The sequence below is a fragment of the Haliotis asinina genome, chromosome 16 (assembly GCF_037392515.1).
Source record: "Haliotis asinina isolate JCU_RB_2024 chromosome 16, JCU_Hal_asi_v2, whole genome shotgun sequence".
In the NCBI taxonomy this organism is placed as follows: domain Eukaryota; kingdom Metazoa; phylum Mollusca; class Gastropoda; order Lepetellida; family Haliotidae; genus Haliotis; species Haliotis asinina.
Window position 1 is genome coordinate 13560428 of NC_090295.1, and position 16622 is coordinate 13577049.

The following is a 16622-nucleotide window of genomic DNA, read 5'->3' on the forward strand; positions in this document are numbered from 1 at the left end:
ACACAGCATGCACATATCCAACAGCGACTGTTGGCAGTATATAATTCAGCGTATCCCTGTTTGTTAAACACTGTACTGAGATAACCCATCATGCTGTTATCATGTATCAGTATAACTATTTTCAAATACAGCTTGTGGTATAGTTTATGTCGCCCGCTTAAACGATCCAATTCCCAAACTGAATGAAGGGAAAATCCCAATCAAACGATCATCATTTCCGGACCAAAGGAGCGAGCTGATCGGCACCGCACTTAAGGAACTTTGCATAGTAACAAACGAAGCATATCTCTTATATTACACATGCAACATGTGGGGTTACACTTTCTTAAGTAAAGTGAGAGTTGAATGCTTTTATTGGGATGAGTCACACCCGGGATTTGAACACACACACTCAGGGTCAGGCACCTAATCGTTAACACATGTCAGGTATCTATCTCCCTCCGCCACTTCGGCTTCCACAAAATATAACCATTTTCTAAATGGCGTATCCACATCTCTTATTTTTTTAAAAATAGTCCTCGGTATTCACGACTGTGTCTTACGTTGTGTAACTGTTAGCACGAACAATATATTTTGGGGCGATAACTTTGACGTATTTAAGTACTTATCAGGTTTTATCAACAAATGTACTAAATGTTCAACCATTTATTCTGCACAATGAAAACCTTGATCATAGTGTCCATATGAAATTTGCCGGATTAACACGCTTTCAAACTACCTTATTTACAGTGAAATGACCCCCGAAATGTTTCGTCTGCGTCTAAAAGAATATTTTATTTTATTTTCTTCGGAAAACTAGTGTCAGAGAAATAATGGTTTCGCTGTAAAGGAGTCATTTTAACAAAACCTTCACAATGAAATACAAATGTATAATCGATTCCAGTATCATCAAATACAATTGAAGTGACATGAAAAATAGTGATTTCCCTGGAAGTACGCGTTTCGGGGCATTGGTGTGTCCATCAACTTTTGATGTTGTTTCGATATTGTGAAATACGGTAGACTCAAACAGTAATGTTCCTCAGTGGTAAAGCACCCGTCCGCATCAGACGTTTTGTTCACACAAATAGGAGTGAATAAACTCGGATTTAAACTAACGGTCAGGTATTAAGAGGGCGGGACTCTTCACACTTTTGTACCCTGGTGTAGGAAGTCGTCTCTGAAGTTTCGTATGATGGAATATGGTTTTACGTCGTTTTTGTAACATCCCGGCAAAATCACGGCGTGGGACATGAAAAATGGATTTCACACATTCTACCACGTGAGGAACCGAAACCAGATCTTCGGCGTGATGAGCGAACCACCAGGCTACTCCTATTTTTTGTATGAAGAACTAGAGCTTTAACAAACAGACCGCCCCAGTAATGCTGTACGGTACCTGGTAACTGGTATATCGGACGAAGTGTATGATTAAATAACAAAGATTAAATACACTATGACAGAAGCACAATAGAATTCATTTCTTGTGTCAGTGGTGCTGCAGATTAATGCTCTTGTCATAATATCACAAGGGGGAAATTGTGTAAAATCTCTTTATTGCATAAATTACAGTCATGTGTAAGTTGTTGATTGCATCATGTGTACACATATCCCCCTCCACATCCGACCTGATGCTTAGCTATGGACAGAGGCATCATGCCATAAAACAAGCAATTAAATAGAAATAACAACGATTCTGATATGACCGTGTTATCGTTATCAGGCCTGTGTTCATACAATGGCTATACATGTACTAACTTTTAACCTTAATCATTCTGGGAAATATTTCACAATAACTAATCCCTATATACTATTTGGTATTGTCAAATCCTCACAAAATAATGTCCTAAATGTGTTATGGGTTGTGGTATTGGAATCTATCGAGGAAATTTAAAGATGAGTGTACATTTTAGCTGAAGTTATATACACGTTTTCAAGCACGCGTAATTTAATCAGTTGAAATTTCAAGCATATAAAGTGACATTAGAAGTTTAGAATTGTTAAAAATTCTGAAAATCTTAAATTCCAAACAGCGACAAAATTGAAGTACAGGTGTTTATTTGACAAATGAATGCTATTTTCAGTGAAAATACATTTCAAGTTTATTTCCATAGCATAATCAACCACTGACACTCCATGGAATAGTAATGAAATTGAATTTATCAAACAGTGTTCCGAGTCATTGTCATTCAGATGTGTCCGATTCCCATCGTGTTATACATTCGGAAAATTCCGATCCCACTCGTCACTTCTTATGGCTCCGGTAATCCGCCGACCTGCTCCGAATGTCAAAGAAGACGGTGAATTCCTATGCAGCACCACCTGCAGCGGCCTGCGCCTCTGCTGCAGCGGCTTGTCTTTCAGCCTGCGCCATTCGCGCCTTCATCTGCTGCACCTGTGTCATCTGCTGATTGAACGCTGGAAACACGACATAATGATACATACCAAGCAGAGAATACATACAAAAAGGCCAATCAGGGAATGTGTCTGTCTAAATTTCCCCTTACATAGAGCACCAGGGTGGTTGACTGGTTGTTGTTTTCCGCCGTATTAAGCGATGTTTCAGCTGTATTTCGGCGGTCTGTACATAAACGAGTCTGAACCAGATAATCCAGTAATCGAGCATGAGCATTGATTGAACTGGGATACGATAAGATATGTCAACCAAGTTTTCGAGCCTGACCACCCGATCCCGTCAGTCGCCGTTTAGGATAAGCATTGGTTGCTGAAGATCTTTATACGGATCTCCACGTGTCGAACACCAGGTCAGTCTACAATTCCCAGAATAGGGAATCCTAGATCATATCTGTCTACACCCTGTCCATTCTTTAGCATGGAGCGATTTCAAACAGTCCCTAAACACATTTTGGGTACCTACATAACTGGAGGCCTTGAAAGACTTGGTATTTTTTCAAGTATGTCCCTGTGTGCATTGATTCATCCATTTGGACAAACTGTGAAAGGTTCGGACACTCACCGAACATCTTAATCTCTTTGTTTTGTTTTCATTATACTTAGTTCTCCTAGAAAGTTTGTATATTTCATACAAGAGGGCATATACTCATTTGATACTTTGATTTACATTGGGATTAGTTGGGAGCATATAATGTTAAACCGTTGCTGTTTCATGATCTCTAGATGTTATCCAAGAACACCAATCAGGAATATCTCAAATGTTTTATGCGTATGTTTTTCAAGCTGGGAGAACAGTATAAAATGGTAGCGCTAGAGAATAATAACCATATCTGCTATATAATATATAATATAAACATTTCTGGTTGGACAGAATTCAATGGATGAATGTCTGTAAACCATATGTCCACGACAAGGGGTATCAACGCATATTCCGCTCCACTGATAGCACCTCCTGTTTGTACAATTTGCATAAGAACGTTTTCGTTTTTGCTGATACGGCACAGCCTCAGTCTTTTATAGATAACCACTGTTTTATTGTTTCTATCGAGGGTACAGGGCATCGTCTTCCGTGAATGTCAACGCTAATGACTAGAGATAAATGTAGCATAGAGGCCACTATGTTTTTCCCATAAGGTATTATTTGTGTGAAAGTGATCGATGTTCTTGGCTCAATTACATGACATGTGTTAGCATGGCCATATATCTTTCCTAACCGGAAGTCACGTTATTCTAAGTTCATGACCGCTGGTGAATTATGGGAGACTATGTAGAGTACAAATCCAGGTGATGGTGATAGAGAAAGTTGTAAGCTCATTTCGTGACCAGTTTGATATTTTGCTTGCCAAAAAGGAATCATAAAATATGTCAGATGTCAACGAAAATAACACAAAACGCCGTCCCACATCATTCCTATTAAGAGAAAGCCATTATGACATCCCTTAATGGCGGCAATTGAGAACGATGGGGTGTACGTATATTCCTTTCAAAATGAATAAAACGACAGGAATCTGACAGGATTATATTTACCTTATTATCATATGCCAAGAAAATACCCTCCGGATAGTTATGGAATATATTAAAAGTAAATTGTGTTCAGATAAAGACTGCTGTATTCAAATCTGCAGACCCAAACTGGCATTGCTGACACAGTCCCTGTGTGCATAGCCTAAAACCATTCACTTAGCTTTGCAGAAATTAAGAAATAGGTCGACAGACACTTTTCTAGGTCACAAGTAAACGGGAATGCTTGGACGAGTAAGTTTTAAGGTCATTAGGAAACGCGTATATATGTGTCATAGAAGGAGGTGGCATAATAGGCATTTACGGTTAGAAATCTCAGACAGGAATAAGAACAAATGCAGTTGTGACGGTCACTGATTAAAATTAGATATCGAATAAGCAGTTATTTCTGAATATAGGTCAATTGTAAGAAAAGTGTGGTTACGGCAATAAAGACCACAATAAATAAAAAAAGTGAATAAATAAAAAGGGGAAAAACAGAATTAAAAGCAAGGAAAGCGTTTTTTTTGTATTGTAAATGGTTCAAGAGGTTGGATTACCCAATTGAGGTGAACTCATTTCTTTTTAATGCGGAAATGAAAAGGCTTCAAGACCTCAACATCATGAACCCAATATGCCGCATGTTGACGTAAATCAACAAGCCCGAAGGAGATCCCCTTGCATGACCTCGTCTATTGTTGCTGTACCCATCGCAAGTTACTGCCCTTGTTTCACTGACATTCACGTCACTCACACGTTCCTGTTTATCACCTGCTGTCGGCAGGTTCAGTCTTGTCTATTTTTCTATGGCAGGTAAAGCAACAACACATTATACCGGTATGGAGAAATTTGCATTATGTAATTCTCACAGGTGACGTATTTATATCTCGTAAAGGCGTGAATTTATGGATGTCAACTTCTCTATTTTGTGTTCCAAAAAATTAAGAAGCTGGCATTATTGAATTCTCGCCTTTATGTGTGTCACTTCTAAAATGCCGCTAGACTTTATAATATAGACTTTATTTATATCACCTTCCGTGAATTTGGATATCAAGAAACGACACATAAAAATAATATCATATCCTCACATTGAAAATAGGAATCATGACAAGTATGCTTTTAATAGCTATGACGACGAGATAGTTAATTTTGTATTTTGCATCATTATATAACCTAAAGAACAAGAAGGCCAAAAACAAGGCCAAAAATAGATGCATTCTCAATCATCACGATTTAGCCTCATGTAACCACTATAAACAGTCACCCAGTGACAGCTTGGCATGCTACAGGAAGTAAACCGCTTTCTGTCATACAATGTGATGTATGAGTGACAGCCTCTTTTCCTAAAAAAATATATCTATGAGTGTTTGGATTGGGGTGACAATTATCGTGGATTAAGATGCCAGGTTTATCTTGAGAAATGTGTCACGAAATATTATTTTTGAATTTTCGCAAAGTAAAATATCTAGTTAATATTAAAAAAAACCCCACACAGATAGATCAAGTCGGTATTGTGGAAGACATGTTTAGCAATGCTTTTTAACACAAATCATTAAATGGATGTTTTAGCCAGGACCGACTGGAAGACTGCAGGCTCTGGAAGGATATTGAGCATGGCTATTGTGGTTTATATTTGAGAAACTACCTACTCGGTCCAGTTTGAGTGTACAATTCCCATGTATTAACAACATGATACCCAGTTGGGGTGTAATACCCAGGGCGGCAGAACGACGACAGCATGCATACCCTACAATATCTTCAATAACGGTTTATTAAAGGCAATCATGTACTGGTGATTACATATGGATCATGCATAATTCCACTGTAGCGACATACATGAGAACAGACTTCAGATCCATGCATATATAAATATGAAAAGTAAATACTTAATATTTCCTTATTGTTACCCTATTTATAGTGTTCTTGTGCATCGAAACGTCGCTCAAAGTAATAAACAAGAAGTTGTAATCCATATAGCTGTATGTTTCAGTTTTATACGGAAAATGTCGAATGGCAACTGTTTTCAAAAGGCCAAACCTCGGCTCACATTTTGGCTAGGAATATTTCCAACCATGAATGCGAGGTGTTTGAATGTATGAATCATCGTGCAGTCATACCACATTAGAAAAATGGGGCATTTGTTTCAAGTGATTCCAAATATAAACGAAAGCATGATATGAAACAAGTACATGGAAAATAAAACGTAAATGATGTATAACATAACAGTAACAAATAAATAAGTAATAATTTACATGCGCTTAGGTTATGATATCATGTAGGTTTGTGTAAGGAATAAGAGAAAATCAAATCAAGGCGTAATATATAATGTAAGTGGAGCGCAGGAGTGTAAGTATTGGGAATATCACTTACTTTGCCAGAAGGATGGTGGGTTGTAAACGGTCCATGGACGGGAGGTTAACCTGAACCACTCGTTCCTGATTTTAATGATGGCTCTGCAAGGGAATAACATCAGAATATTAATAGAGGATACCAAACGACCTTCCGAATAGTACCACTTTTATGAAATAAGTTAATGATTTGGTATCAAACGAGCGAGTTTTATACTAAATCTTTAAAGAGTTTAATAAGAATAGTATTTCACGGAAGCGACTTTGTCATTCTGTTCATTACTCGCCAACATACATTAACAGAAACTGTGGCGACATTAGCATTGTGACGTCATACGTCAAGCGGTATTACACTAGTGTAATATTGCCGTAAAAATATTACACTGCAGTATTTTCAACGGACGAGTAATAACTGATAATATTGCATTCAAATCCACACTCGTAAGCATGATCATCTTGCTGACTCATTATTACCCCGGATAATCCAAGCTGATGGTTAGGCGCTAGATAAGAAGGTTATAGTCATATGGCTTATCCCACTGGGTACCCATTTTCTGCTGGGCGAACATATATTAGAATGACTGATGCAGCCAACCTGTTTCTTTTATATACTATTCTAGACATGAACATAACCAAAACCTGTCGTCCCGTTCCGAACTTTGACACCTCACGTGACACGATTCTGCTCCATCATCAATTGACATCTGCTTCCTCTTTTCGCGAAGACCTTATTTTCAATAGTCCATTCACATGATACTCACAACTATTTTGCCCAATACAACAAATGGAATTTGTTACTGATAAAAACTGTGTTTTCTCTTGCACAGACGTTTTACATCACACTGTCAGCTTGAGATGACAACACACCTGTACATTGTGTGAGTGACATGTGCTACCAATGGAGCTGGGCGTGTTCGTCTTTCTCGTGATAGTCCCATCACTGATTGTACAGTGTGCAGGTAGTACCTTTCGCTAGTTAATTTATGTTCAGTCTGGAACCGGGCCCTTCAGATATTCGAGACACAGTTATAAACGGCGTAAACGTTTTGAATTCAGATTAAGTCACCTTCAGTCAATGCTTGTATTAAGAGACGACCCAAATCAGACCGATGTTCCTGTCATTGTTTTTCATGGTCAGCGTTCGCAAGTAGCCGTGATATGTATAGAGTCAAAAAAGAAACTTCACAAAATGTAATTTTTAAAAATAATGAATATTTTTTTCTGATAATACATCTATGTATCCGAAATGGGCTCCTTGTCTTTCGACATTAGCAAAACCCACTGAAACCCATCCATTCGCCGTGCAAATGACGTTGGTGCCAAATCAGGTTTTGCACGTGCAATCGATCACGTGATCTTCGCATCGACGTTTTCTTCATTTGCACGTGTTCGCACTGGCTTCAAGAACTCATAAAACACTTTTAAACAACAGTTCTAACTGTACTTTAAATGCCACGATTGTCAAATGTGCAACGTGAACGTGCCTTGGCATGTTGCAAACGGGAAGATCAGTTATTGACGCCGCAAGAGCAATGGAATGCAGCCGTCGTACTGTGTATGACAGGCGAGGTCGTCTACAACAAACTGGCACCACTTCTGATTCCCGACTTCTGGTCATCCGTTGAAACCTCACAGCTGTTACTTACCGCTACCAGGTGCTCAACCCTGGACTCGTTCCTTTCATGGCGGTTCATGGCACAGGTTTACAGCTCCAGCATGATAATGCTCGACCGCATACCGCGATGTCGACACGAAATTCCCTTCAAAATTCTGGAATCAACGTCATGGACTGGCCATCGAGGTCCCCTGACCTGAATCCTATAGAGCACGTTTGGGAAGCATTTGGGAGAAGGCTTCGTGGTCTTAGGAACCAACCTCAGAATTTGGAGGAACTTGACGCTGCCTTGCAAGAGCAATGGCACAGAATCCCCAACCACGTGTTCACAAACATCAGGCAGTCGATGAGGAGACGGTGTTTGGCAGTGGTGAATGCGTGGGGCGGCCATACACAATATTGAACTGAGATATTTCGAATTTTTATTCTTGTGACTTGTGGAACGGGTGTGTAGCCTAATGGAACTAATTGTGTCACTGTCAGTATATCGAGTACATCAGACAGATCTCAGCAACGAAATAATAACAATTTAACCATCTTACCATCTCTTGTTCTTTTATAGTACCCTGAAGAAAGAATGTGAAGTTTCTTTTTTGACTCAGTAAAGCTGGAAAAATGCCAGATCTTACTCTGAAACACATTGCATATCACGTCATTTACCACATGTGACCTGGAACATGTATATAATATTCCTCTGAACTCTTTGTCCAGTGACTTTGTCCAGCCATTTGGAGGAAAATGAGAGAGTTGAGTTTTACGCCACTGTCACCAATATTTCAGAAATTACACGGCAGACACCAGAATAGGGCTTCACACACTGAACCCATGTGGTACATGGAACTAGGGTGTTCTGAGTGACAAATAAACGCTATGCCCTCCCCTCCCCTTAATTCACATAGAGGTCAAGGTTTAGAATTAGGTTAATGTTGAATACAGTCCCAAACGTGAACATATGGGTGTATACTCTCATCACAAGTCTGGGGGCAGTGGGGTAGCTCAGTGGTTAAAGTGTTCGCTCGTCAATCCGCAGACCCGGGTTCGATTCCTCAATGGGTCCATGCGTAAAGCCCATTTGCGGAGTTTCGCAATCCGTTATATTCTTTGCTAAACGCGCCGTAAAGCCTCACTCACTCATCACAAATTAGGAGACTAAAGTGTATAATCAAGCAGCGTCTGGAACCAACATTTTCAGCAAATAACAAAAGAATTGGAATGGCGGGCGATATGGTTGTATGACTTACACGAAAACAATCTTCTCCGACTTCATTGCCCCTTCACTTGGGAACCAGATGAAGGCGGCGCTCTTTCTCTGTCTTGGTCCGTAACGGCGAAGGTTGGGATCGTTCGGGTACCGCATTCTGTAAACTTCAAGATGGCGCTCTTCCACACTCCCTACAGCGTCATAACCCTGAGCTCCGCGGTTACACCTGAATCCGACACCTCCAGCCGCGTAATACGGGTAGATAGAAAACACACCCACTGGCCTCCATGGGGCTCCAGCTTCAGAGTTGGCAAGGGCAGGCTCTGCGTAGATGACGAAGTCGGTGAAGTTTTCGAAACTGTAAATGGAGTTCTCCCACTGGTGGATACGCACTGAAAAAAAGATTAACTTGCGTTACAGTTTAAATGAGGCCATAAAAAGCAAATACAATGTCTTTTTTCCACAGTTGTCATTTAAAACATGCGTGTTGAGCGATTAGGGTGTTTGGTTGTATTTTGTAATGATGGTACGAATGTCAGGATCGTTTAGATGGATATTGCAAAAAGATTGATCTATCCTTCTGTAGACAAAATTCCATGCTTTGTCTTACGGAGATTGAAACTATTAGATTGCTTCAATGACAAAAACTTCGAACGGGTATCATTATACAAGGCATATCTTCACGCTTTTTCCTCCCCAAAACGAATTTCCTCAATTTAAAACTCGTGGAGATCAGGGTTAGAAACGGTCGTCAGCAACCCATGCTTGTAAGAGGCGACTAACGGGATTGGATGGTCCATGACTTGATTAATACTTGTCATCGAATCCCAACTGCTTAGATTGATGCCCATACTGTTGATCACATGATTGTCTGTTCCAGACTCGTTTTGTATGGACCGTCGCCATATAGCTGGAATATGGCTGAGTGTGGCCAACTAACCAACCAGCCTTAGCGTAAAAACCACAACATAGTTTTTGGTCAAATGTTACCTATAAAAGCTTGCAAACCCACGCGAAAATGTACAACCACGCGCAATTGTACAACCACGCACAATTGTACAACCACGCATACAGTGTCTGGTGACCCTGCTCACACAAGTCTATATATACTCTACAACCCCAAAACGAGGAACAGATGGATTCGTAACCAGAGAGACGGCCGTACAGTGAAGTGTATCTCAGAAGTATACTGAAGAGCAAAAGAAACGCATGTTTCGAAAACATGAAAGCTCATAAAAGTAAGTGTTCACGTTTATGTCTTTTATTTAAAACTTTACAAAAAGCCACAGTTGCGTTTCTTTTGCTGTTCAGTAGACATTGACGTCGGGTTGTCTCTGATCAATCATACTGTAACTGAACATTGACTTATTGAACATAAATATATGATGCAGGTGTTTCATATGTGCTCCTATTTATTCAGTGCCTGGGCCAGTTGGGTAGCCTTGTGGTTAAAGAGTTCGCTCGTTACGCCGAGGATCCACGTTCGAGTCCCGACATGGGCACAATGTGTGAAGCCCATTTCAGCTGCCTCCGTCGTGATATTGATGGAATATTGCTAAAACCGGATTAAAGCAATACTCACTCATTATTTAATATCTATTATTGTTTACAGTTCCTGCCTTGCAGGGTTATCTTTCCTGTGAAAGTGTAAATTATATATGCCCAAACATATGGTTGTTGAATTCATTGCTTATGCTTAAATCTCCACTACCGATTACATATTAATTAATCGTAGATGTTATGTATCAAATTCTGGATGTAATCCCAGACTTTCAAATAGCTTATCAACATTCAACCGGAACTGATGAAAGCTGTTTAAATTATCATAATTACATTTACGTTTTGGCGTAAGGAAAGCGATGCGTTGTATAAAAGATTTGAATAATGAAAAAAATCATTTAAAATTTTGCTTTCTGGTGCCGTTATCATTGTTACGATTGTTTATATTACTGAAGTATTTCATTTGCTTAATACTTTGAAGACGCACTTAACATCCGCCTTTGTGAAGCTCATTTCTGTTGTCCCCACCGTGATATTGCTGGGATATTGGTAAAAGCAGTGAAAACTCAACTCACTCACCCACATCTACTATATTGCGTGACCATTTCAACCGTCATTAAACGTTATACCTTTAAACATGTCAAAGAATTAAGATTAGGATTAAGAACGTATGCCTGCATCATATAAATGCGTAAATTCTTCTTATGTGCGACTTGTGTGGGAAAAATAATGTCTTATTATACTGACATTATTCGAATATGGATTCGTTCATTAGAAAATGTGATTAGCAGAGTATTTCCTCTGAGCCTACATCTACGGGATATTCTTTGATAATGGCTGACATGCGAATGTATTTTCAATACTATCTCAATAGAAGATGTTTAACTCTGAAAGAAGCAGATTTGTTCTGAACAACACATATTTTGAATTCAAGAATTATAAGGAATATGAATACATTGTATTTAAAAAAACCGAGACCAATCGTGAAGGCTTCATACGATCTCTCCATTTCTCTCACTTGGAGTCTCAAGATAATTTAAAGCACACGTTCACCCACGTAGGGAACAGCGATTTGCTGTTAAGAGGGCACCATGGATAACATTTCACAAGATAACATGTTAAGTCCTATTTCTGTCACATCTTCTAGCAATACAACAAATGACCACACATGAGATCCAGCTCTGTGAACTCAAAGGTATTTTTCATATTATTTATTTGTGTCTTTTATTGGGGAGATAACGGCTATTAACTACGGGGTTCATGAATAATTCCAAATACATCTGACAGGCGGGACAACGTGGCACTGACCATGTTTCAAAGTACCAGTGTACGCGTTAACGCAGAAATCTGATTTTTCCTCGTAGATTTTTTAAAATAAAAACACGCAAAAGGTTATATGCAACGAAAACAGTCCTCGGAAAAACGATTTCTGTTGGAAAAAATCAAATTCAAATTTTGATATTCCACGTCTTTCTTGAGATGTATAAAATCTATTGAAATCAAAACATGGAAATAACGAAAAAATAGTAAAAGAAGTTAAATTTAAATGAAAATACCTTCGATAGGTTTGCCTCTTCTGACATCATTGTGTAATCCGCGAGTAGAAAGCTCGAAAGGTGCGGAATTTTCAGGCCAAAGTGTTGGTCGAGATGTGAGGTACTGGCACGGTGTTTCGTACCTCATTCGCGGAGTCCGTCTATACTGGCTATCTACTCCTACACAGACACACAACGCCAGAAGCACACCCGCCAACACTCTGTTGAGACTCGCCATTTTGAAAGTAGACAACGAATCACGGAAAAAATGCCTTCTTATACCCTCAGCTCTATCTGCCTCTTCTAAGCCACGCCTACCATCACTCATATGCAAATGAGACAGCCCATGGACAAAACTGGCCTTTGTTTTGTCCTCTGACCGGAGCACGAGTAAAATTACTATTACCGTGGTGCTAATCAATCACTCCTATCGACGTCAACGTCTTTCTGACGTGCATTATCCAAGGCAATTAGCTGGACGGTGCATGTTATCTTATTCTGCCCCTTGTTGTATACTATGGGTGAGCATCTTAATCCATCGTATTTGTTATGTAAGAGTACAACATGCAGCGATTAATGTGAATGTCATGGTTATATGAAATAATGAAGTTGTGACTTCAGTCACTGTAAGTCTGTTGCCTGACCTCAGCATCTATGGGCAGGTTTTGCATAATGCAGAGTGTTCGACACAGGCTGATCTGTACTAACACAGAGGTAAAGTGTCCACGTGGTCAAGATGAGCGCCTTGGGCTAAGCCTATATTTTTACCGTAGCATAAGAAGGTAAGGAGAGGAAGATGGCATCTTGCTCAGTCAAGTGTCTTGTCATGTACTTTCAGATACGTATACGTACAGCATTCATTGCGGTTAACGTATGTCCGTGATGCGTATCTATAAATACACCTCTTTTTATGAGATAAGGACCCAAACGTGAATAAATGATTTTAAAGAAATAGGTTGATAAATGTATGTGATTTTTTTAGTGATAGAGTGATGGCATATACAAGCATTTTCTGTCTTTTGATTTTGGAAAGAGCCTGTCGCTTTCTTACTGTGTCAATGCTCTTGGTGTCCCCATTGCAAAGATTCTGTTGCTTTTAATCCTAGATGATTTGGTTGTCCATACATTATTTGCACTCTACTATTATGTACGGAAACGGAGTATGCCTACAGTGGATTTTTTTTGTCTCATTATCTCCCACGTAGGAGATGCTATCTCCTACGGAGTACTTAATATCTCCTACGTAGGACGTAATGTCTCCTACGCAGAACATAATATCTCCTATATAGCACTTAGTATCTCCTACGTAGGAGTTATTAAGTCCCTACGGAGGACAAAATATTTCCTACATAGTACATAGTATTTCCTAAGTAGTATTTAATATCTCCTCAGTAGGAACTGATCGATATATGTTAATATACATTAATCTGAAATGGTCGACTTAAATCATCAGACACGCAAACAGTCTTCTTTTTCTACTGTTACAGTCTACAATCGTTTTGTTTTAGAGTCTACAGATATGTGTTACATTTACCATTAGAGTCTACTATCATATGTTTCATTTACTATACGAGTCTACTGTTGCATTCACCATTAGACTCATGTGTTCAACTAATTGGTGCACATTACTGTCATGTGTTGAACCGGCTGTTGTACTCTACTGCCTCGCTTTCAGTTTGCTCTACCGTTACGCGTTGCAGTTAGTTCACAGTTACATGTAGCATTTTGTTACACTTGACTATTATGCGTTGAGTCATTATCTGCCTACACAGACGTGTCTTAGGCTGTCGGTGGTAATCTAAGCGTATGTATTCCCCCATACTTATTCAAACAACCGTAATAACAATCTTTTGCGTTTTTGAATGTCGTATTGCTTTCCTCCGCACTCAACACAATTCCACCCCAGTCAAGACAACGTGTAAACAATCACGAAAAAACAAACCGCAAGCGAGCGTTGTATTTGATCCATTCTTGCCCCATCTGTAGACAGAGGGTTTTAGTTTCTATGGCTGCAGTATTGCCGATGTGACGTTACGTTTTAACATTACTCACAGACAGAAGAGAGTCTATACACTGTATCCATTTGGGGAACTGAACACGCACATCGGCCCAACGAGCGAATGCATTTAACACTAGATTGCCTGAACTCCCCGAGAAGCAGAGAGACCCAAATACAAGATGTCATGACCTGAGAAAAACCTGCCTGGAATATCATCAACAAAATGTTGTCTGTGACAAAAGACAACAGCGGTGGAAACTAAACGAACAGGCCACTGCAAATCAGTGAAGATGGTAGGTGTTCCTGACAGTGACAAACACGTCCTCATTTAAAGACTCGGGGGAATGTTTTATTTCTGTGTTACATCACCAACTACGGCATCGTCACGCTCAGACACGACGTATACTGCATACCTTGTGTTCATTAGTATCTGTCTTGCCAGGGTACGTGCAGTGGTTTTATGCTGCCCCAGGCTTATTAAGTGGGTCAGAGGTGTGTAACAATACAGCTGAGGAACGATGAGACGGGCTGAAGGCGACAGCGACTGCTTGAACTAGTTTATTTCTTCTGTAGTTCCATTTTTCACGACAGGAGACGATTTAACTATGAGGAAATCACTTCCACGTGCGTTTTTACCTGTCCTCTTTATCATAAATATTTGTCCTAAGTATAGAAGTTCCAATATCAGAAAACTATGAAATTATAGGTTTTTGATATTCGTTTGTTTTATATAACATTTTGCACGATGGAAGTGTTTTATCCAACGAAACAACTGGACACAGCTAAACATCGCCTCAGTGTATTTCGTCGGGAGGGACCCGAATGTAGAGACAAACCATTTTCGAATCCGAACGATAACATATCTGACTTATATCTGGCTCATTTTTAACTGGCACTGTTTATTCAAATTACTTTATGTTGAAACGACGAAAGAATATAAATTGTCACTTATTGACATTTATACCATTGTCTAATCTATGACACATTTGTACCACGCTCTGATCTACACACGTCCCATAAAAAGTAACATCTCGAGAACAGTCACACCACGTTTTTATCGAAACAGGTCCCGTAAACGTATCATCTAAATCATTTTGCTATGCTTTCATCTACATACGTCCCACAAAATGAAACACTAACGATGATGAGGGTTTCATTTAAGGCTAAGTATTATGTTTTCACGATTGTAAAGCTCCTTCACATATGAACCGCCTCAAAAGAACTGCACCGTATGTTACTTCATACACTGAGTGAGTTTAGTGAGTCTGGACCTGACAACCCAGTGATCAATAGCATGACTGTCAATCTACGTCATTGGGATACGATGTTAACCAAGAAACCTTAACCACCCTATCCTGTTTGTCGTCTTCTACGACAAGCTTGAGTTACTGAAAACACATTTTTACCCGAATCTGACACTGAACAAACGAAAAATACACGAGGAAAGACAAACCTTCCCTTCACGTATAATTCTCCCACTCTATGCTATTTTGATAGCTTGTCACTGTCGATTTTAAATGCTCATCTATCACTCGGTGTTGTTGTTTTTTCTCTAATAGGACAAGGTTAGCGTTTTTTCAAAGACGGAAACATTTGAAAACGACATATGATACATCAATGGGAAAAAGGTGAAGTAAAATGTCATTCAGATGTTGACCTTTACCTTATAAAGAAAGTCTGGCTGAACCTGTGTCGAAAACTGTTACATAATTACATAATACAGCAGAGGGTGTATTTTCTTTTTTTTTAAAAAACCCTCAAAACATCGGCTTCTTCAGTTCTCCAGGAAGATGCTATAAATTACATACGTTTCCTGCGAACAGGTGTATGTACAGTAAATGACATCTACATCTATGTATTATATTTGGAGACCCTAGTTTTACACCCCAAATCCACAAACATAAACTTAATGGTTGTGATAACAGAAATGTCATTTGTGATTTGATTTTGAGGGATTGTGTTTTCTTTTTTATGAAATGTGTTGCAATGTAAAAATGCTGATTTGACAGTTAATTACAATGAAAAACATACATGTGTATGGACAAGGAACAAATAATTTACATCTGAAACAAACACAAACACCTTGCATCTTACCTTCAAATATTCTCTTTTTATGACTGTCCTGCTGAGAGGGAACGTAAGCCCCAAAGCATTCAATGTAAATTTAAAGTCTAACATTATTTTTATCGTAGTTTATATGTCCTTTTAATTGGTGGCTAGAATATGTACAAGTGCTAATAGCTGAAGGGATGGTGTAAATCCAGCTATAGGGTTCATGCAGGAAGCAAATGTACTGTAAGTCCCCATGGTCCCCAGTATAATGATCTACCTTCTGTTGATGGCAGTTTATAGTCTGTTTCTATATTGTATTGTCATTTATAGTTCAACTGTTTTAGATTAAATTACTAGTTTTAAATGCGTCTCTGTGATGATTAAGTTATTTTATGGTCCTGCATAGACAGTTTTTTTAAAAAAAAAATTACCATTAATTACTGTGTATACCAATTAAATGTTCTTGTTGCGATATGGC

At 39.1% G+C, this 16622-nt stretch overlaps 1 protein-coding gene across 1 annotated transcript; it reads right to left on the reverse strand.

The window, feature by feature from the left end:
• Window positions 1–1518: 1518 nt before the first annotated feature.
• Window positions 1519–12331, reverse strand: LOC137268433 (uncharacterized). Its single transcript, XM_067803001.1, has 4 exons — window positions 12115–12331; window positions 9099–9450; window positions 6265–6347; window positions 1519–2397 (listed from the first exon to the last, which is right to left on the reverse strand). Exons 1-4 carry the CDS (start codon window positions 12329–12331, stop codon window positions 2288–2290), a joined length of 762 nt encoding a protein of 253 aa, XP_067659102.1. The 3' UTR covers window positions 1519–2287.
• Between the last annotated feature and the right edge of the window lie 4291 nt (window positions 12332–16622).

What these genes read in the sequence shown, in the direction of transcription:
- LOC137268433 (XM_067803001.1), bottom strand. Translation starts at nt 12,331, where the DNA reads ATGGCGAGTCTCAACAGAGTGTTGGCGGGTGTGCTTCTGGCGTTGTGT. An exon ending in AAGAGGCAAACCTATCGAAG is followed by an intron (nt 9,451 to 12,114) that starts GTATTTTCATTT and finishes TCTTTTTTTCAG; the next exon opens with TGCGTATCCACCAGTGGGAG. An exon ending in CCCACCATCCTTCTGGCAAA is followed by an intron (nt 2,398 to 6,264) that starts GTAAGTGATATT and finishes TCGTGTTTCCAG; the next exon opens with CGTTCAATCAGCAGATGACA.